General features: G+C 39.7%; 1 protein-coding gene across 1 annotated transcript in view; it reads right to left on the bottom strand.

Moving 5' to 3' along the window:
- The window catches only part of Cdc42bpa (CDC42 binding protein kinase alpha), a 220,885-nt gene that overhangs the window by 43,426 nt on the left and 155,167 nt on the right, over positions 1 to 22,292 (bottom strand). Inside the window, exons 15-22 of the mRNA XM_032914650.1 lie at positions 19,733 to 19,980; positions 15,214 to 15,319; positions 12,281 to 12,405; positions 10,223 to 10,328; positions 9,719 to 9,867; positions 7,308 to 7,399; positions 3,946 to 4,022; positions 2,911 to 2,958 (exon numbers count right to left, since the gene is read on the bottom strand). Of these exons, the coding sequence (XP_032770541.1) occupies positions 2,911 to 2,958; positions 3,946 to 4,022; positions 7,308 to 7,399; positions 9,719 to 9,867; positions 10,223 to 10,328; positions 12,281 to 12,405; positions 15,214 to 15,319; positions 19,733 to 19,980 (951 nt within the window). The remainder of the gene's footprint in view (positions 1 to 2,910; positions 2,959 to 3,945; positions 4,023 to 7,307; positions 7,400 to 9,718; positions 9,868 to 10,222; positions 10,329 to 12,280; positions 12,406 to 15,213; positions 15,320 to 19,732; positions 19,981 to 22,292) is intronic.

Below are 22,292 nucleotides of genomic sequence, written 5' to 3'. Positions count from 1 at the left end.
ATACTTGCCATTTTTCCCCCAAAGATGAAAACCCTAAAAGCCACTCTTGCTAAGCCATCCTTGCAAACAGGAAGGTGAGATAAACAGAGGTTTTCTAGGGCTCTTTGAAGTCCATACTGTGTGCAAGCAGCTCAGACAGCCATCCTCATCCACCACAGCTACAGAACTCTGGGCACACCCTGCTCTGCCTGAGTCTTCTCCTTCCTGGGGAGTAAAATGATGGGAATTACATAAACTCCTTCCCTGTGCCAAAGCTACTCCTACAGAGTAAACACAGCTTGACTTAAGGCACCCTGCTCTTCCCATCTCCCCATCCTGACAAAAAAAATCCAGCATTCATATGAATTGTGAATAAACAGAAAAAACAATCTCAGGAAAAATGGTGAATAGGAGACTAGTTCCATGTTCTAAACAATGAAATGATAATTTTAATAGCCCAAATCAAAGAATAAAAGTAGGAGAAGCACAGAAGGTAAACATGGAGGGAGGACTTCCAGTAGCAAAACCGAGATCTCTGAAGGGAACTCTGGACATGTATGTAGGGAGGAACTGAAAAGACTGATGGCATGAAGACACAGCACCAAATTAAACCTGTAATTCCTCTGTCCTAAATGTGAAGGGTCTGGCTGCAACTAAGCGTCAGTCCTCTGACATTCTTTTTTATAGCAACAATAGAAGAGAGAAGAGGGTGGTCAGAAGGATGGTGTGTGAGGTTAGTTAAGGACCAGAGCCTACGTACTGCAGGGAGATGTGAATATAACCAGACGGAGGATAAAGAATAATCAAGACTCAATTACTCCTGAAGAATCTAAATACCAAAGAACAACAGGAGCTACTGAACTTGTGTTCATAGTATCGTATCATGGATATGAAACATGAATCTATCAAACATTTAATGCTACTATTGAAACATAATTTTACTATGGCTTTAATAATCAAAGGAGTGAATGGTTAACATTGGGAAACATAGTCACAGTTATAAACAATGAACAAAAGAAACAAGAGGGTAATATAGAAAACTATAAATTAAGAACAGAAAACTTTTTTTAAATGGGAGCTCACTGTTAGCTCTCCCTCTAATAGAGAAAACCTATCATTTCCCAACAACAATGGGATTCGATGATTCCAAAGAAGGTGCTGTGGTTCATATCACTAGCGAGTGGAAGGCTAAGACGTAAGGAGCAGGGACAGCAGCATCTCAGTGAAATAACATGGGCAGACAAGAGACGGAGCTAAAGGTGAAGAGAAGATAACCAACCCAGTAAGGAAATTGACTAAAATTCTTAAAGGCATAATACAATTCCTTTAAATATGAAGACCACTTTATGAGACTGTAAACTCCATAGTTTATACTAGGACCATAACCCCAACTATGTCAGCTGAGCAAACCTAGGTAAAGCCAGGCAGGTGATCTCTTTTACTCTGTGCTAGAGAGTGGGATAGGCAGCTTATAAGGTTTGCCAGAACAATGGAACAACAGCAACTCATGCCTTGGAAAAGTGTGAAGCCAAACCAAACCAAGCCAAAAACCCCAAAACAACTCCCCCAGAGACCCAGCAGTGTGTGTGTGTCTGCTCACTTCCACTGCGTCCTAGGACTCCCTCTGCCCTTTTCTAAGACTCAGCTCTATGCTGGGATGAGCTTGTGCTGTGTAACAGCTGCTGAGGGGTCTGAGAGGGAGAGTGCGGCTGGGAATGGATCTGACTTGGGAGCACTTTCATTACATCTAGAGGAACAATCTCAGAGCGCTCCTGCAGCAGGAGTCTGCACAGGGGGCCACTCAGATCTCTATAGAGTTGTTCAGTTTTACAACCCAAGTGCTTATGGCAAAGCAGAGGATGGAGGGGAGAATTTGTTTAGGAAAAGTGAAAATAGTTTATTGGTACAAAGAACTCAGTAACTGACTCAAGCTTTCTTAAGTGATAATGAAATACACTTCTGTTTTAGCATAACAAAAGCAGACTTCGACACGGAGTGTGATGTTTTCAGGACAGTTATCTTTTAACAAGAAAGTCTATTTTAGAGGGAAACAGATTTGGGTATATTTTCATGCACACCAAAAAGTCTCTTTATTGTTTAGCAATTTGAAAATTGCTAAAATTGTGAAAATTTATGCTGAAATCATCTTCTGAATAGAATATTGTACTGGAATAAAATATTTAATGAATTTCTCCTTATTTAAAAATACTTTAATATACATTGTTTACATGTATATTAACTTTTTCATCTTTTAATTTCTGCAGAGTCTGCATGCTCAACAGGATATCAAAGATTCTGAATCATCCAAAGTGGAACAGAAAATGAATGTAACAGGCAGTGCAGGTGGGGAACAGATGCATCGCACTTCCTGGAAACCTATATACAGTGCTAAACCTACAGTTAACTCAGGGGCAATATGTTAATGCAGCAAATGGGGCACATAGTGCACATACTTACTTAAAATCACTTTGCACATTAGAAATCTGTCTGCATTAAAATGTAATTTATATTCTTAATGATAAAACTGAGAAGTTAATTCTTCAAATGTCACTTTTAAAATTACTCCAGCAGAGGCTTCTTTTAAACTAACGACACAGAAACAGCAAGGAGCTAAAGAGAACAGGAGAGAGTGAAGCCAAACCATGAAGACAAAAGGAGCCATTATCGTGGACAGACGGTATGTAAGCAAGCATTCCAGTCTTTCTTGTAAAGAATGGAAACACAGAGATTTGCCAAAGGCCAAAGCATTTTTTAAAAGTGTTTTTTCTATATTACATTTATCAATAGACCATTATATTTATAAGAAGGAAGCATTGGCTCACATATATTTCCAAGTGATATTTCTAAAACTGCATTACTAGACAAAATCTTCAAATCAATTCACTGATCTTTTTTACTGAAGGATGCATTGGTTGAAAATCAAAGACTTACGTCATCCAAAAAATCAATCAGTGAAGATGAGGAAGAAGAAAAGGAATCCTATTTAACGAATTCAGCAATAAAAAAATAGAAAATATGGATGAAGCAATTTAATACAAACAAATAATAAATCAAAATTTGTAAAACACAATTGAAAGGCAAATGGCATTTGTTCAAATAAATAAATGAGAAAAGCAGTCACTGTCACCACTGTCAAGAACTTAGGGATTACTTCTCCAAGAGTGACTCTTCCTACCTTCCCCACGAAATGAAATTCAGTTACTGTCCCCAATGTAATAAAATGACAGTGCATGGCAAATCACCGCTAATTAAGTGAATGGTACAGTTTTGAAAATAACAACTGAACCAGGGTACCAGGATCTCTGCTCCTGACTCTTCCTGACGGAATATAAGCGATGAGAGGGAACTCCGTCATCTGTGGTCACTGCACTTCCCAGTACTTAGAGCCAAGCCTTGTACACAGATTCCAGGATTTCTAACTGCTGCACAAGGCCACAACCAGTAACTTATATTTCCTGACATAAAACATACTCTGACATTATATTAATGTTTTAGCAAAGTATTTAAATAAGAAGGAAAGAATGACGAAGTGCTATGCAGTCACCATTTCAGAACACAGCCAACAGTGTAGATCAGCACGTTGACCAAAAGCGGTCTTAGTGCACACTCCTTAGGAGCTGACGGAACAGGAGCTGCAGCGCTAAGTCAGTGCTCTTGCTTTCACTTATTTTTGTTGTGTCTCCAAGCTTTGGAGAAAAGGAAAATTATCTCAAAAACTGGGATTTGCCCTGCTTTCACACTTTGGGAAGGCTGAAGTTGGAATTGCTTTTAAGTCTAATAACAGCTTTTAGTTTCGGACTCTTAGGGTGTTTTTATTACATACAAATGTGGTTGTACTTCCATAAGAATGCAGACACTCCTCCCATGCATGTTTCTATTCACTTGTTTATATGATGCTAGGTTCTCTAAGGTTTTGCTGCAGAGCGAACTGTAAGCAGACCCAGAGGGTCCTCAGCAGTTACTTACTTCAAATTGATCCAGAGCATCGGTAGGCGTATTCAAAAATGCCAAGAAAGAGTGCTGTGAGTCTCGGTGCTCTACACCTAGAAAACAGTGGCAACTCCTTTTTTAAAGTAGAACTAAAAAGAATTTTCATGGATAACCAACTTCTCCTGTCTCAATATAGTAAAGGTTTCAAAGCTGATTGCATTAACTCTACATAGTTGAAAAACCAAAATATATTAGTGTTTCCCAGACTCCACAGTTAGCCTAGACTAGTTTATATGCTAATTCCGTGAGTCCCAGTTAGCTCCCCCATCTCGTACTCCAGTCCTCACCCTGTGGCTCACAGCCCTTCTGAGGGCCGAACAATTCTCTCACAGACACCTACAGCCTGCGTATCAGATGGTCACACTACGGTTCCATTAGGGAGGTTGAGAACCATTGATCTAATACATCATAATAAAACAAAACACAATCTTTTGGGCAATTTGAAAAAAAATAAAACTAGAAGCTTGTCTATTTGTGATTTTTTTCTAAATTCTTTTACCAGCCAAACAAGAGACATCCTTTGAAATTCTTTTTTTTAAAAGTAATCTTTTCAGCACTTATGAAATATACTTATTTTATTAATAAAGTAAATATAGTTAATTACATTTTTCCTATTGAAGACTAAATAACCCAAAATTAATTTTTTCTCAGATGAATTTTTAAAAAATGTATATATACTTTTTGGCTATGATATATATATATCATATATGTATATATATATACACATATACATATAATTTCAAAAAAATTTCAAAATGCAAAGATGATAATAAATATTAGGGGAGATAAAGCAGAAATAGCCTATCATAATTAATTTTTAAGAAGTTTGTATCTATGAATGTATGTCTGTACACCATGTGCATGCATTGCTTGTGGAGGCCAGAAGGGGGCATCAGCACCCTGGACTGGAGTTACAGAACGCTGTGAGCTGCTCGGTGATGCTGGAGATTAAACCTGGTCTTTTAGAAGACGGGCCAGTACGGAGCTGCGAGACATCTCTCCAGCCCCCACTGTGCAGCTGTGACTTTTCTATCATGAAACCTCGTCAACTGGTTTGTGTCTCTCTCTCTAGCACAGGGCAGGGGCTCTCTGTACCTATGTTTGGGAGGGTGACCACGCATGTACATTTAGAGGGCTGAGGTCAGTTGTTAGGTATCTTCCTTTTTTGCTCTCCATTTTGTTTTGTTTTTGAAAAATGGTCTCTCACTAAAACTAAAACTCACATCTGGTTAGAATGGCTGGTCAGTGAACTCCAGGGTTTTGTTTGTTTGTTTGTTTTTCTTGTCTCTCAGTGACGGGATTTTAGGTGTATCCCTGGGTGATGGGAATGTGGGTGCTCAGAATCTGAAATCAGGTCTCGTGCTTGTAAAATAAGCATTTCACACAGTTAGTCGTCTCCCAACCACTGATTTATGTGCTTCTCAGCATTAATATCATCCTAATATATCAATCATAATTATGAAATAGGCAGTTTGAGTATTTAGTTAACACATATTTATTATGAGCCTATTATGAGCAGCTGAGATAGCTCAGCAGCTAAAGGCTCTTGCTCCCGGAAGACCTGAGTCAGTCTCTAAGACCCACATGGTGAGAGAAAACTAAATCCTGAAGATTGTCTCCAAGCTCTGTATGTATGCAAGGCATGCACCCCCCCCATGTTTGTGTCTACACACACACACACACGTTATAGTAGGTACTTTTCTAGATATTGGGAATAAAATAGTAAACCAAGTATAGAAAAGGATTTTGCCCTCATTTTGAAACTCAATTATATAGCACATTACATCATGTTGTAACATAATGAAATTTTGCAATATTCTGAATAAGAAAGCCTTTATTTAACATGATTTCATAAAGCAATGTGCTAGAAACTTAGAAGTCTTTTAGGTTTGGATATAATCTAAAAATAATGCAGTTAATTTGATCTGTCAGTTTTATTTGGCACAGGTGTTATTCTGGTTAAATTGCTTTTAGGACCACATTCATATTACATACTGTTTTTCTTCCTTTTTTTTTTTTTTTTTTTTCCTTTTTTTCGGAGCTGGGGACCGAACCCAGGGCCTTGCGCTTGCTAGGCAAGCACCCTACCCCTGAGCTAAATCCCCAACCCCACTGTTTTTCTTCCTTAATATACTTCTCCACTGTTTATGAATTAAAATCACACATGATCATTTGGCAGGACTTCTCATCCTTGTATTGTGAGTTCTTATTCACTTTTGTCATTAAGAAATTCAATCACCAAAAAGGTGCCATAAAGCACTTTAGTACTTTCTGTGGTTAGTCTGTTCTCCTTAATACAAGCAGACATAAAGATCCAACCAGACCCAACCCTCTCTGTGTTATAGATATGGAAAATAATAAACTCTTAGCCAAAGACAAAGCCTATATATTAACCCAGTAATTGATGATGGCCATTGCCAGAAAAATGGATTTTTGATAATTCTATATAAAATGTCTCTTTACAAAATGTAAGTCACATTTTGAATTTATTTTTACTAAATTATTACTCTTGTAATGTCCACATTATGGAAAAATTGTATAAGATGTTTATATCACAGAGTTATGACATGCTCTGATCTAGGTCCATGTAAAAAGAAGAACAAAAGTTCTCAAGAAAATACTAATAAATTCTAGGAAATCTCATAGGACAGACAATGTAAACATCAATCTGGAAAAAGACAGCAAACACCTAAATAATTCATTACTAAAATAATTAGTATTGAGTTAGTCATCATTATTTTCTATGTTTCCCTGGCTGTTTTTCTGGTATCATATGGTTCTGTGTACTGTAGGCACATGGAAAGTGCTATTAAGTGTAATCCTAGCACTCAGGGAAGTGGACAAGAGGACTCCGAATTCAAGGACACCTTGGGTTACTTAGCAACACTCTGTCCCCCAAACAACCTCCCCTTTTCAAGTTTCTTCACTAAGAAACTTATGTTCACTAATGTAACATACAGCACCACAGTTGAAGCAGCTACCTCATGTGACATGTGAGAACATTATAAATATATCACAAAAATACTTTTATCCCAACTCAAAAGTTACTCATGAAGTATATTTTAACACTGAGATAACAGTCAAATTCATGGCAAAGAGGTTATTTCTGTAACTAAAAGTTCCTAGTATAATGTATGTTAATTAATACATAATAGCTCAGCCAGTCTACATGCACATGTATGTGTGCATGAGTGGGTATGCATGTTTGTATGAACTCTCAAGGGTGTGTGCACGTGCAGTTGCTAATGTAAAGAATTCTCTGTCTATGGAGCAAGCTGGCTCTCCTGCAACAACGGCCATTAGGTACAGCAAGTGCTGGTGCAAACATAGTCTCATACCCTTTTCAGATCTAAGCTCTTCAGTGTCCTTTATCAGCTGCTCGATTTCGGACAACAGTTCCAAGTTCTTCTTCTCTGAATCTTTCAGTTTACTTAAATGAGCAGGGAAAGAAAAATAGTCATTAGTTTTGTGTAGCTGGGTTTATTTGGTTTAAACGTCTGTGAGGCTAAATTAGGAGACTGTTAACTACTGCATGAAGACAAATACAGCCTGCCACCTACTATTATGCAAATTAATAAAGCAGGCCGGGCTCATCCATTTCCATACCCATGGCTGCCAGGTCTGGAATGCAGCTCAGTAGCAGAGGGCTTGCCTGGCCTGTGTGAAGGAAGCCCCAGCTCAAGCCCTAGCACTGACAAGCATCAGAACAGGGCTCCTGCTGCTGCACCAGGACTGAGGACAAGGGCTGAGCAGAGAGGAGGCCACGAGCGTCTTCACAGAGACATGTGCTGACCCTGAGCTGAGTTTACATTTACCTGTGTTATGAAACCAAAGGTTGCTTCTACAATCCTGTTAGACTTTCTCCACATCACCGTGTAGCTGGAGCATATGCACCTGTTTATCGCTTTCATCTGACTCAGCTCTCTCTGCTTTAAGAGCAAATGTGTAAACTGCAACGTCAAGCAAGAGGAAGCGGACACTCGATGGCATTCAGTAATTCTTTACGTGAGGTCTACTTCATATTCTCCAGAAAAGAATTCTCTTTCAATGCTTCACAAACATATTTAATTAAAACAAACTTAATTTATGCCTGTGTCATTTACATCAAAAAATTTATAATTCAACAGGAGTGTGTTTGCCCTTCAATAAGAAAAAAATGACTACAGCTTACGAATAAAGGCAGTAAACCTCTCAAAACTAAATTTGTAGTCCCTGTGTTTCTTCTCATGCTTTTGGAAGTTGATATTTTTGAGCCAGAAGGATTTTTAAATTTATAGTTTCATTTTTACTGTGAACTTACTATTGTTCCAATGTTACCTACTGATTTAAATATTTATTTCTCTTTCTTCGTGTGTGTGTGTGTGTGTGTGTGTGTGTGTGTGTGTGTGTGTGTGTCTGTGTCTGTGTCTGTATGAGTTTATGTGTACCACATTCAAACAGATTCCCTAAGGAGGTGCCAATGTTTTGGATCCTATGGAACTAGACTTACAGGCAGTTGTGAGGTGCCTGATTTAACTGCTGAAAATCAAACTTTGGTCCCCTGCAAAACCATTGAGGAGTCTCAATTGCTGAACCATCTGTCTAGAACTGTGACTTAGTTTTGAACCATCTTTATATCTAATCTAATTAAAAACTTTTGTTTCATCATTTATATATCTAACATAGAATTTGTTTTACTGTTATGACAAGAATCAAGGGGCTATGTTTAGTAGCTAACTGCCCTGGATACTAGAAGTTTGATTATTTTTAAATAAATAAAGGAACCTTGAAAATAATCATAATTATTTTGCCTTTACAAAACTTAATATTTCAAACCCCCAAACAAACATCCACAAAATTTAACATCAATAAAATGACCATCTGTAAAAGACCTTTGGTAGAGGTCCCAGTTTTTAGAGATTTGTATTGTGTTCTGGTGGTAAGTTTCATTCTATACAGAATGTGAGAGAAGTTTAGATTCAATAGAAAAAAAATTGAGTAAACTAAACTTTATATATAAGGAGAAAAGAATGAAATACTATTTAAAACTAATAATCCATCTATGGATAACCCTGAAGAAAACAAGGCTGTATGAGAGGTTACCTAGTATCGGTGCCATCTTTGTTTTACCGCGCCGCTCCCTACAACCTAGAATCACATCTTTGCTTCTCAAATCTTCACAACTCTCTGTGGTCATGGTTTTATATGTGTGTGTGTGTGTGTGTGTGTGTGTGTGTGTGTCTGGGTGAGTGTGCACAAATGTGCAGGACAGAGGGCAACAGCAGTGTCTTCCTCAACAGCTCTTCCCCTTTGTTCGGAGACAAAGTTGTTCACTGAATTTGGAGCTCATTCATGGATTGGTGCCTGGCTGGTGAGCTGGAACTCTCATTCTCTCTCTCATTCCTTTTATCCCTCTCCTCCCCTCTCCCTTCCCAGCCCTGGGATTACAGGCAGATGTTATGGCTCCCAGCATGTTTTTTTAAATGTTGGGCTGGCTCAAATTTAGGTCTTCATGCTTATAAGGCAAGCACTTTAATGACTGAGCCTTTTCCTCACTTTTGTCAGGGAGGTGGGGGCAGACCTTTGACCTTGGGCATGCCAGGCAAGCATTATACTGCTGAACTGTATTCCCAATCTTCTGGTCAGCATTTTTTAGCCTTACAAACAAACAAACAAACAACAAACCCCCGCAGATAGGCAAATGCACATGTGACTTCTCCCCACAGCTTTCAAAAAGTCACTACTGTGGTGACTAGATACCGGTCCTTACCATTCTGTTATGATGTTGGATGCTTTGACTTTATTCAGCTCTTCCTGGATGGCCTGCTTAGCTCTGATTTCTGCATCCAGAGCAGACTGCAACTCTAGTCTAGCTGACATGTCCAGTTTTGCAAAACGACGCATTTTCCAGGGCATATCCTATAGAACAATACAGCTATGTCTTAGTACCCTCCTATTTAATTCTTAAGATTAAATTTCATAATAAGCAATATCACTAGTAACTGAGTAGACCGGACATACAACTTGTGAAAATACATTTTCATTAAATCCAGAAATAACAGTAAATATGCATAAATGAACATAAATAATTGCTTTTTTTCTTTTCAGTTCCTTCAATAAGAAGAAGCTATACAATAAGAGCTAACAGTAATGTGTTACATTTTCTTGTAAAGATCTAAAATATTTCTCATGAGCACTTTTACAGCAGTCAGATTTATCATGTGCTTTCTGCTTGTTACAGAGAAGAGCCTCCGTATGAGATGGTAGAACTTACTGTCGCTCGTGTCCCCAGGCTGGAATTCCTTAACGCTTCTAATTCTTCAGTCATTTTAGAAGCTAAGGCCTGAAGATAGCCCCGTGCGTCCTTCTCATCACTCACCCTAGAGTACACACATAAAGGTGGACATAGGACAAAGTAAAACAGGAAAACTTCAGTGACATATGTGATTTAAAGCTTCAATAAGAACCAAGTGCCAAAAATTTAAAGAACTCCTTAAAGACCTCCTTTAAAAGGCTGGCCACACTACTACTGTTGCTGTCAGGAGGTGGGGACAGATTTATTAACTGCTCAGTTATGTACAAATGGAGGCTGGTGGTATTTAGGGAAGCCCAGGTCACTCACATCTTACAAGCAGTAAATCATCCATGAATCACAAACGATGACCCTTTAGATCTCACGCTGGACAAGCATAAGGCTTTCTGAAGACTACTATGATTTCTCATTATCTAGATTCTCATATTTTATCTCACAAAACATACAAACTTTCTTTAAAGCTGAAGTATACTGAATTTAGAAAATTTTAAATAATGCTATTCTGAAGAAATCAGGGTTATAATGAAGCACCCCTGTTTTCTAAAAATATTAATTAAATAATAATGAAAGAATAAAGGTTAAAGCTTAAAGAAATCCAATTCCAGTTTCTATTCATTATCTTAAGGTCATGGAGCTAATAACATCAGCATGATTTATACAGAAAAAATTTTAAGAGAGGGCACAGTGTGTGAAGCAGCACCCCAAAGTTGATGTCCAGCCTCCTCCACACATACACTTTAGAGAGCAGACTTCCTACGCCGACATTTCTAGTTATTACACTGAGGCATGGGCCAATAGCTAACTGGAGCCTACGCTTCACTGCAGAGGGGAGGCTGACGCATTCACGCTCTGCCACAGTTCTTAGCACTCCACATCTTCAGACGGCAGTCATTCCACTACAGGGTTCAGAGGCAGCTCCATCTTTCTTCAGAAGACCAAGAATGTGAGCTCAGCCATGAGCACATGATGAAACCGTCTTTGAAAACGAACAACTGAGTTACTGAATGAATTAAGTGAGTATGAGATCCTTCCTTCACAGGATCGTTTCCCACTGTCCTGGTCATTGAGAAACGGTGGGGCTGGGCCACAGGCTTTGGAAGCAGCAGCTCATGAAGCGAGTTTCCAGCTCCATCTTCACTGTTGCTCGGCTCCAGTACCAACTGGGCTCAGTGTTAAACTGACCCCTTGGAGATATGAACCCAGTGTGTAGGTAGGAACTAAACACTGACCCCTTACAGATATAAACCCAGCGTGTGCATCAGAACCAAACACTGACAATAGCTGTTTTCTGCAATACAAGTAAGTTTCTACAATCTGGGCACATGTATAAGCAGAGATTAGTTATCAGAAGAACTCTACAGTTAGGTCAGTATAGATATATTTGTGTTATGATTTAAGAAGGGTATTAGAAATCTGATAAAGGAAAGCAGAAAACTAATTAAGCCAATATAATCACAGGAAACTAAAATCCTGAATAATTAACTGGTTTGTAGATATATAAAGAAACTAGTTATTTTGATATAAAGGTTAAAATGGGCAAAGATTTAAATAAATATAAAAGTTATTAAGAGATAAAGTCATCACTGGGCTCCTGCTTCTCCATGTAATATCAGAGATGCAAACCTTTATAAGATGGTAACAATCATTTAGTAAACGAAGATAGTAAAATTCATAGGCCAAGGAACCAAAATTAGTTCTCAGAGGGTGGGAAATGGTTTGTGAAGCTAAGCCCAAATCTTTTAACTTTAAAAATGCCGTATGTGAACTGCTCTGCTATACTTACAGAGCACTGTTCATCTTTTACATTTCTCTCAAGCTATCAGTTTTATTACATATGGCGGTTTTGATCTTAGGGAACATCAAAGCACATGGAAGTGTTTCTTACGGTCTGTGAAGGCTTACTTTCCCACTTGTACCAGCTTAAATAACTATTTCTAAGGCGAAGAAGACAGTGCGGGTGTTAGGAACTCAGTCACACCCGCCCAGGCCACAGCCCTGCCCCACCACAACAGCACTCACCATTGGATTATCTCTGTGATCTGGGCTTCCCAGTGGGCGACTGACTCCTTCTTATCTGCTAGATCTTTGACTTCTTCTTCTAAGTGCTGGTTGCGCAAACTCAAGCTCTCATACAGCGAAGTTAGCTGGAAGGTGGTTTGAAGGTATGAGTGGCTGAGCAAGACATCGCAGTACTTAGACACTTGTTACCCCATCTCATGGTGCAGAACCGTCAACTAAATTGTCTTTTTACTATTCCACACCACACTGGAGACACACTGAAGAATGTAGTGCACACTTTGAAATTTCCTGCTTTCTTGCCTTTTGCTAAGCCCTACATGAAATTGGTTTTAATTGTGAATATGCATCAACTTGAGAAAAATTACCAATTCCTCTTCCCTCACTCCGGTCTCTTCTGCAAATGTCCTGTCAACTTATAAAATTCTTATAAAGAATTATAAGCACATAAAAAAATGGTTGTGAGCCACCATGTAGGTGTTAGCAATGGAACCCAGATGCCCTGGAAGAACAACTAGCACTCTGACCAAGGGGGTGCGACACCCTCTTCTGGCCTCCATAGGCAGTGTATGCACACAATGTACAGACATACTGGCAGGTAAAACGTCTATACACATAAAATAAAATAAAGATTAAAGTATAGAAGAAACTGTAAAATGAGAACTAGTTCAAAGGAATGAAGAACATGAAATAAAATAAATAATGTATTCAACAGTAAAAGAAACAGAACTGTAAGCGAATTCCCAAGAGCCCCACACGCAACTTCAACGACTACTCCCCTCCCCAAAAGCAATCTTCTCTCACTCATACTCCAGGAAAGGCTCATTTAATTATATAAATTATAATGTATATTATTTTAAAATGAGGCTTTCACTTTAATACAAACATTTTGTACCTAAATTCAAACTTGGTGCTTAGGAGACGGCTCAGTCAATGAGTGAGTGTTGCACAGTGTAAGCACCTGAGTTCTGGGCCTCGGCACAGACACAAGGCAGTGTGGCAGGATGCATCTGCAACCCCAGCATAGGGTGCAGTGAGGAGACATCCAGTCCACCTGAAGTAGTGAGCTCCATCCAGTTTCAGCTAGACCTTAGCTTAAAAAAGGGGTACAGGGTGGGAGAAAGACGTACTGAGGAACATACCCACTGTCAACTTCCAGCCCCACTCCATCTACCGTGCACACATACACACGAATACCACACAAACACTGAAAAACAAACTTCTCATCCTTGAAATTTCTATTTAGAAAAAAAAACTAACCTAGGTTTGTTACGTTAGATAATGATCCACTGAGAAAGTGACACAATTGCCTGACATGTCTTACTTATTGTATTTGCAGGTTTCTTCATAAACCCCAGCATTTAACAGTTTACAAGGGCAGTTACTCTGTTTCGGTGTTTGGAAAGCGCCTCTTCTTTTCTCCTGATTTGCTTCTTTTCTGCTCTCCTACTGAGGTTCAGCTTCCTGTCTTACCCTCTGAGTACCATGTGTCTTCTCTGGCTGCTTTTAGGATACTACGGTTCCTGCTTTGGGCAGTTTTGTTATGGCAGCTTTATCGATTCTGGCATTTAAAAATGTGTGCCTGTTTACTTGTGCGCGCGTACACACACACACACACACACACACACACACACACACACACACCCTGTTTTGGATAATCTAGGTCATTAAATCTTTAAATATTGTTTCTGCATCAGTCTCGCCCACCTCTCCTTTTGCATGTTAGCTCTTTCTGTCATGTCTCCCACACTTTTATGTCCCCCTTTTTCTTTTGTTTTTTATTTTTGAAGCCCTGTCCAACCCTAATCTTTTTGTTTATTTAGTTGTATATTTACTGTTTTCAATATATTGATAAAACTTTCTTTTAAGTATTTTGGTAATTTAAGTTTTCAAAATTCTGTTTGATTATTTGGTATAAGGTCTAGTTATTGTTCGAGCTCGTCACTACCTCTCCTTTCCTGAACAGGTAATACAGTTACTTAAACATCGCCGCAGTCACGTGGTGTGCGCGCGGAGTCTCCCACACCTCTGTTTACACTGACGCCTCATGCTCCCTCTCATTTCGTAATTCTGTAATTTTGTGTGTGTTGTGTTGTTTTATCCTCCTGCTGGCTTTTCAGTGATTTGTGTGGGTTTGTTGGTATGCCTGGAAACCTTTTCATGTCTGTGATATAGTATGTACAGAAATTTTCTTACATTAAAAAGGACCCCACGCTGCTCCACCCATCTGCTGACGAACGGTCCCCAGCTGCCATTACTCGATGCATTTCGTTCTGCCCTGTACTTCTTCAGAGAGCCTAGGCCAACCTTTTTAACATGTGATGTTGATGAGGACAACTTTCTAAGAAAAGCTATTCACAAACTATTTACATGATGAGAAATCATATCGTTTTAAATTTTATATGTCATCTTGACTGGAATAGAGGAGCCCAAATATTTGGTCAATTCTTATTATAAATGTCTGTGTGGATATTGCTGGGTGAAACTGCAGCTGCTAGGGCTTGTCAGTTTATACCTTTAGTTAATTTATTGTTAGTAATAAGTCCTTACACATATACAGCCATATATCACACAGACACATACATATGCAACACACACACTAATGGGCTGGCATGGTGGTACATAACTGTAATTTCAGTAGAGGTAGGAGAACTAGTAATTCAAGGCTAATCTCAGCTATAAAGTAAGTTCAAGGCCAGCCTGGGCTACATGAAACACTCACTGTCTCAAATAAAAGGTGGAGATGGGTAGAGGTTCAGGAGGACAAAAAGATGGGAGGAGCAAAACTAAGTCTGATACAAGTGGTATAGTAAAAACTTGTCATTCAAACACTGCCACCATTAGATATCACAGCAAATATAAAGTGACAATCATTGTATAAACCACAGTGCTTCACACAAAGCATGCACTCCAGCAAAGGAGATCCAACCACTCACCTTATCGAGTTCACTCGTTAACTTTTTATTCTCTTCAGTTAATAATACTTTTTCCCGTTCATATTGTTGCTTGAACTCATTTTCAAATTCTTCCCTTTCACTTTGACTAACACAATTCAAAATAGAAAATCAGAAAAAGGAATTGGATCAAAAGTCAAAGGAAAAAAATATTTGTGTAACAGTTACATAACAAATCTGTAGAAAACAGAGTAAACTCAGAGTATGGTGATGCGTAAGGACACATCTCATGAAAAAACCTCTCCAAGACTCTACAATGAGTTGGGCCCAGTGGTACCTTTAGTCCCAGCACTCAGGAGGCAGAGGGATCTTGGAGTTTGAGGCTAGCGTGGTCTTTATAGTGGGTTCCAGGCCAGCCAGGGTTACACAGTGAGGCTCTCTCTTTAAAAAATAAAATATTAATTTTTTATAATGCAAGAGTGGTATACTGGCTTATTCGGTCATTTAACAAATATTTTTAGATTATCTGTTATTTATAGCCAACAAATAAATTCTAATGAGTTTTACAAACAGGCCCTGCTTATAGAATATATATCCAATTGCAGAAGAAAAAATTAGTAAGTGGATTAATTTCAGATACATCTATAAGAAAACTAAAAGATGGTAATATCACAATTACTCTTTGGGATAAAGCAACTAACAGATACCACACAACCATGATGAGTGTGCTACCAAAACGACAGTAGTAGCAACTGCTACCTGATCATGTTTATTACAGTTAAAGACAAATTAACAGAAGACTCAGTTGTGTGCTTTCGCTGTATACCAGAATCTGTTTTTATAAAATGTAAAGACATAGGTTCCTCACTTAAGACCAAGCTGGTTATTTTGTAGCTTATTAACATCAATAAAATGGTTAATACTGAGAAATTATTATCTGAATTTTGATATTTAATAATATTTGGTTGAAATAATTTCAATGTAATAGAAACATTATAAACATAGTACAAAGAACCTCTGTGTCTCTCTGCCTAGATGTCACAACGGTTAGCATTGTCCATCAGTTGCTGGATTCCTCTGTGTGTACAGTATTTTCCTGACCAACTAAGAGGCAGGTGCAGATGTCATTCTTCTGACTGATAAGATCCAGACTGGAGTTCCTAAAGTCAAGGTCATGCTTCACTTCCACAAGCACCCGTCCCAATTAGCACTACTACCGAATCTCCTTCTCAATTTAAGCTTCCCATCAGCTCAATGCTGTCTGTTTCTTATCTATTCCAAGCCAGTTGAAAAACACAGGCTGTGCCTGGCAGTTTTTTTCTCATTTCCCCTTTGTCCAACGTAGTTTTTTTTTTGTCTTCTCTAGGTCTCACAACAGTTTTAAGGCGTGCAGGCTTCTTAACTGTGCATGGTGGGCCTCGCTCGCCTGGAGCCTGTCTGAAGGGCTGAGTGCAGCACTATAGTCTTGTCAGTGCATCCCCTTAGAAGGCACAGCCGCTGGGGTAAGAACCTGTGTGCAGCCACAGCTGGGCTAAGAGCTTTCTGTGTCTTTCATTAGTGTCACCTCCCAAGGGCAGTTACTTCCAGAGGAGGATCTGACCATCTGTAAGTCCTATTCGTCTTCAAGCCCCAGCATAAGAGCTAGGACCACAGTGAAGATCCAGTGCAGATGGGAAAGAGGGGACTTATACAACGAAGGACTGACACTTTTGTAAATTTATAGAGAGAAAGTAGGGAGTAGCATTTGCACATGAATTCCAAGAGTGGGAGGCCAAAGATGGTCAGAGCAAATATAGCCAAGTTTACTCAATGCGAAATCTGGGGTTTGTAGTTCAATGCATTGATTCAATAATTAGACGTGAGCTTCCCATGAGACTTACCTGATACACAGCAGTGTGTGTTCTGCTCAGACAAGGAGAATGCGAGACTGGCTCTACTTCCTAGCTGCTCAGCCACTCTCTACAGTGTCTCCCAAGAACACTCAGAGGACACTTCTGCCACAGTGAGAGGGAGACTAACATTCTCAACAGGCACCATGGCAGGTGTCCTCCAAGTCTATGGGTGATAGTGGAAAATGCCACAATGGAAGTGACTTCAGTGAAAATGGCTGACTGCTGCACCCACTGCTTTACTTACAGCTAGACTGTCCACGCCTCGCCCCTTTGCCCTGGAAACACACTCACACATTTTTAGTCCACAGATGATCCCAGCCCTTTCCTCTTTGTATTATAAAGCAGTTGTGGGGCAAGACCGATTTGTAACTGTCTAGAAGTAAACCATTCTAAATGCCTCTAAGAGACGTGGGCACCCCGTTTCTGAAGACTGTGCTGTCATCTTGAGAATATACTTATGTTCATGACAACTTGATAGAAGAGGTTAACAACAAAATAAAATTCGGAGGAAATCAGTTCTGGGTAATAAAAGATATAAGGAATGGGTGGCCTTAACATCTATAACACTTGGCTATTGAAGATAAATTATATTTTAAATTATAAATTCAAGGGAAAAAAATCCAGTCTGCCAGCAAATGTGTCATGGTATTATTTAAAGCCCAAAAATGTTATATTTAGTTATATTAAAGAATCTTTTCTGACACAGGAATGCCTTTGAAAATGAAATTGCAAAGAAGCTTTTCAGAAAAACATGTTACCTAATAATAAACTGAGTCAAGTATCAAGTAAAACCACTTCTAAAAAAATAGTATTAAAGGAACTAAGCATTATATTTTAAAATGACAATAGGCACACCATGTTAGATCTGAGGTTTGCCTCCACTACCTCAGTAAACCAGACCTTTCCCTTCACACTCTCCCTGTGCTGCCTTAGCATCCAATCTACCTTAGCAGGGATGTGGCTTCTTCCCTGTGCCTCAGGGAACGCCCTCCTTCTGCTTTCCTGTAAAAGCCAGTGCTCCTCAGAATGCCACTTCACACGCTTGCTTCCTCTCCAAACATTCTCCCTGAGTCCTTCATTCAACCTCACCACCTGGCTCCAATTACTATCTACTACACCAGTGGACCTTGAGATCTACGCTGGAAACTTGCTGGAGCTATAAACTGATGACATACCCCACACATCGATGGCTCCTGGGCAGTTCCCATTCAACACTCCCAACTCAACACTAACACCAGAGCCACCTTCCTAGCTGACTCACCTACAGTCTCTTTTCTACACGTAAAGGAGCACATGCCTGGATAAGGCTGAGCTTCTCATTGCGATAGTACCTTCCTCCCAACTCTGCTGAACCATCTATTGCCTAATTTCTTCAGATTACAAATGTCATCATTTCTACTTCACACACACACACCACCACCACCCAAATGTTATCATTTCTACTAAACACACATGCATACGCACATGCACACGCACACGCACACCATCACCAAGCAAAGTGACTTGAGATAAACTGCTTGCTTGTGCAACAACTTTAAGCACCGGTGTTACTTGCACACTGCTCCACTGGCTCTCCTTCAGGTCTCCTGTGATCACTTTTCCACTGATACTGTTATTACCAAAGTCACATGATGCCAAGAGCAAATGTCATTGTGTAGTTCTTTGCTTGGTCCGGACCTCATGCTGTCCTATGTGTTGACAGACTCGACATCCTGTCTTGACCAGGGTCCCAGAAAATCACATTGCCAGGTTTTCTTCCTATCAGTCTCTGAATCACTCGATAGTTCTTCTCATCTCCCAGTTTCTAGAGACTGGGATGCTCTAGGCACCGTCTTCTACCTATGCTTATTTTTCAGATGCTCACACTCAGGTGACAACATTAATACCAGAGGAGAGAGTGACACCCACAGTTACATTTCACCCCTGAAACCAGCTTACTCCACATAAAAAACTTGACGCCCGCTAAGCATTTTTATTTTATCAAAATAAACTCTTAATACTCCATGGTGTGCTCAGGACTTCTGAACAGACGAGTGGGCTCTCCTCTGTGCTCACTGCTTTTACACAGTAGCATAACTTTAAACTTAATTTACTCTTTACTGGGAAGTCACCTTCTCCATAAAACATCCCCCTCCCCCTCCTTTGTTTTGTTCTTGGCACAGATCATTCTGCAATGTGCTCTACCCTTTCTCTTTCTTGTCTTTTAGCACTGAAAGCACAGGCTCCATGAGGACAGAGACTGCTCACTCCTAGACTACCACAGCAGTACTTTGCATTCATTAAGAATGCACCCAACTGTAAGAATGTGGGCTTCAATATAATTCACAAGGACGGATGCCAACATCTGTTCAGTTGTCTGGAACCTAGAACCACAGTGCTACTGAGTCCTCCTGTGTGTTCCTTCTCTCTCTCTCTCTGTCTGTCTGTCTGTCTGTCTGTCTGTCTGTCTGTCTCTCTCTCTCTCTCTCTCTCTCTCTCTCTCTCTCTCGCACGCACGCACGCATGCACACCACTGCTCTCTCACCATTCTGCACTAGAATTGCCTGCTTAGCAATCTTGACTTTTCCCTGCTGGAACTTGGATATCCTATTGTCTGAATCTCCTAGGATTTGGCACATAACATACACATAGTAGATATTTGCTAGATGAGAAAATAATTTGATTCTTACCTTTCCCTTCTGGTTTTTTCCAATTTGTCTTTTAAAACCATAATTTCTTTGTTGAGAGCAAGTTGCTGGCCTTCTGAGTCATGCAGCTCCTTCTTCAGATTTTTAATCTCACTTGCATGAATTCCTTCTCTTTTAGATATTTCTTCTTCATAAAAGATACTTTTCTTTTCCAAGTCAGTTTTCAGTTTAGTTATCTCTTGCTGGTGTTCTATGCTGCATATTCCTGGTGAGTAACTAATTTGTTTTTGCTAGATATACAACAAAAGATTAAAGAAATAAAGTAAGAAATAACTCCCTTCTATCAGGGACTACATTGGTACATCATTTGTATATATGTTCTCACTCAAGAATGTATATGGCAATTATTTCTCTGTCATGTATTTCAGATATGTTCCTCAGTTTATATGCTTTTATGGTCTGTGTTTCTGATATTTTAGAAAGCCGGCATATTAAGATGAGAAATTAATCTAAATTTTTGTTGGCATTTATATGATTTCTTGTTTTAAGTTTGTTCTATTCTGCTCCGTGTTGCTATGATAAGGGCCATGACCAAAAGCTACTCAGGGAAGAAAGGGCTTATTACACCCTACAGGTTATAGTCCATTATGGAAGGAAGCAATGGCAGGAGCTTAAGGCAGAAACCTGGTGACAGGAACTAAAGTAGAATCACAGAAGAGTGCTTCTTACTAGCTTTCTCAGCCTGATTTCTTATGCCTGTTGGGAGATGGTTTTGTGTATTGTGTTTCAGATATTAATTTTATGCCCAAACATTTGGTTGTACACTGGATGTTGGCATCTCAGTCTCAGTGTTATGTAAAAATTGCTTTCCATTATCTCTAATTGGTTAATGAAGGTTGATTAACCAATAAGATGGGCAGAAGAAAGAGTAGGGCAGGACTTCCAATCACAGTCAGGGGTCTCAAAGAGACCACAGAGAAAGGAGAGAAGAGGCAGAGAGACCATGGAAATGGATCAGGAGGATTCACTGTAAGATCTCGATGAGAGAACAGCTATGAGGACAGATGTGGACCAAAGAGAACCAGGGCAAGACTCAAATGCAGGCAAAGTAAAGACTATGTGGCTGGAATGTAGACAGCACAGCTGGGTTAGCATAGCTCGAATGTGCCCAGCATAATGCCTGAAGCCTTTTCACAAAAATACCAGGTCACTGTGTCATTTATTTGCCAGCTGAGATGGGCTAGAATGGATGTAGAGAAGTATCTTGCCATCACTTGGGAGCAAAAGGGGCATAGAAATACCCCTCTCCCCAGGTTTACATTTACATCTGCCGCCCAGGATCACCTGACTAGGCACCACCTCACGTGATCTGGAGCCTCCCATATAAATCATTAATCAGGAAAATGCCTATATAGACTTGCCTACAGGCAATCTGATGGGGACCTTCTCTCCATCAGGTTCCTTCTTGTGACCTAGGTCACTCCCAGGTGACCCTAGCTTTGGTCAAGTTGATGAAAGCTAAAAAGCACAACATTTAAATCTCTATCTAGGGTTATTGTTGATATATATATTTTAAAAATCATATCAACTTATATGTAATAAGAACAGTCAGAAAGGCTGAATTGCATTCAGTCTTTAAGAGATTAAACGGGGGAAGGCATGGTTGAGTTAGAATGTGCATGAAGAAAAGAAAGTAGGTTTTTTTGTAACTATACTCAAAGAAATGACAAAGGCCAAAATGTCTTTATATCTGCATTAGGAAAAAAGCAAGTCTCTTAACTTTCAGGAAAACAATAAAATAGAGTACCACACTTAGATTATGGTGGCGCTCACTATGTAGTCAGGCTAACCTCACATTCACTCTGCTCCCAAAGCCTGAGTACTTGGGTGACAGGCATGCACTTCTGTCTTAGTTAGGGTTTCTATTGCTGTGATAAATGCCATGACTAAAAAAGCAACTTGGGAAGAAAACAGTTTATATCAGCTTAGTATTCTCAGGCCATAGCCCATTGCTGAGGAGTCAAAGCGAGAACCTGGAAGCAGGAACTGAAGCAGGGGCCATGGAAGAGACTGATTTCCAATATAACCAAGGACCACCTGCTGAGGGTGGTACTGCCCTGATGGGCTAGGCCCTCAGACATCAATCATTCACTGAAAAATGCCCCACAGAATTGCCTACAGGCCAGTGTTATGGAGGCATTTTCTCAGTTAAAATCCTACTCCCCAGATACATCTAAGTTTGTGTTAAATTGATAAAAACCAACCAAGACAGCCATCATGCCCAGTTGGAGGAGGAAAACTGGTTAAAGTGTGCTAGTTTAGAACTTAGGATGAGATCCCCTGCATGAATATTACAGGAGCAACTGACTACTTTGGGGCTGAATTTAAGGCCTGATTCATGAACTAGAATGTAGAGAGCGGCGCGGCGAAACAAAGATGGCGCTGACATCCAGCCTTGTCTGGATATAAACGACTTACTGCGCATGTGCAGGCTTGTCCCCTTGCTAGGGCTCCCTCTAGTGGTGAACAGCGGTACTGCACATGTGCGGTTTATGCACCAGGTGTCAGTTGACCGTTAATATGCTAATGAGGTGATTCATTC

The sequence above is a fragment of the Rattus rattus genome, chromosome 10 (assembly GCF_011064425.1).
Source record: "Rattus rattus isolate New Zealand chromosome 10, Rrattus_CSIRO_v1, whole genome shotgun sequence".
NCBI classification, from domain to species: Eukaryota; Metazoa; Chordata; class Mammalia; order Rodentia; family Muridae; genus Rattus; species Rattus rattus.
Note: the sequence above shows the minus strand (reverse complement) of the source record. Positions and strands in the feature narration are given on the sequence as shown.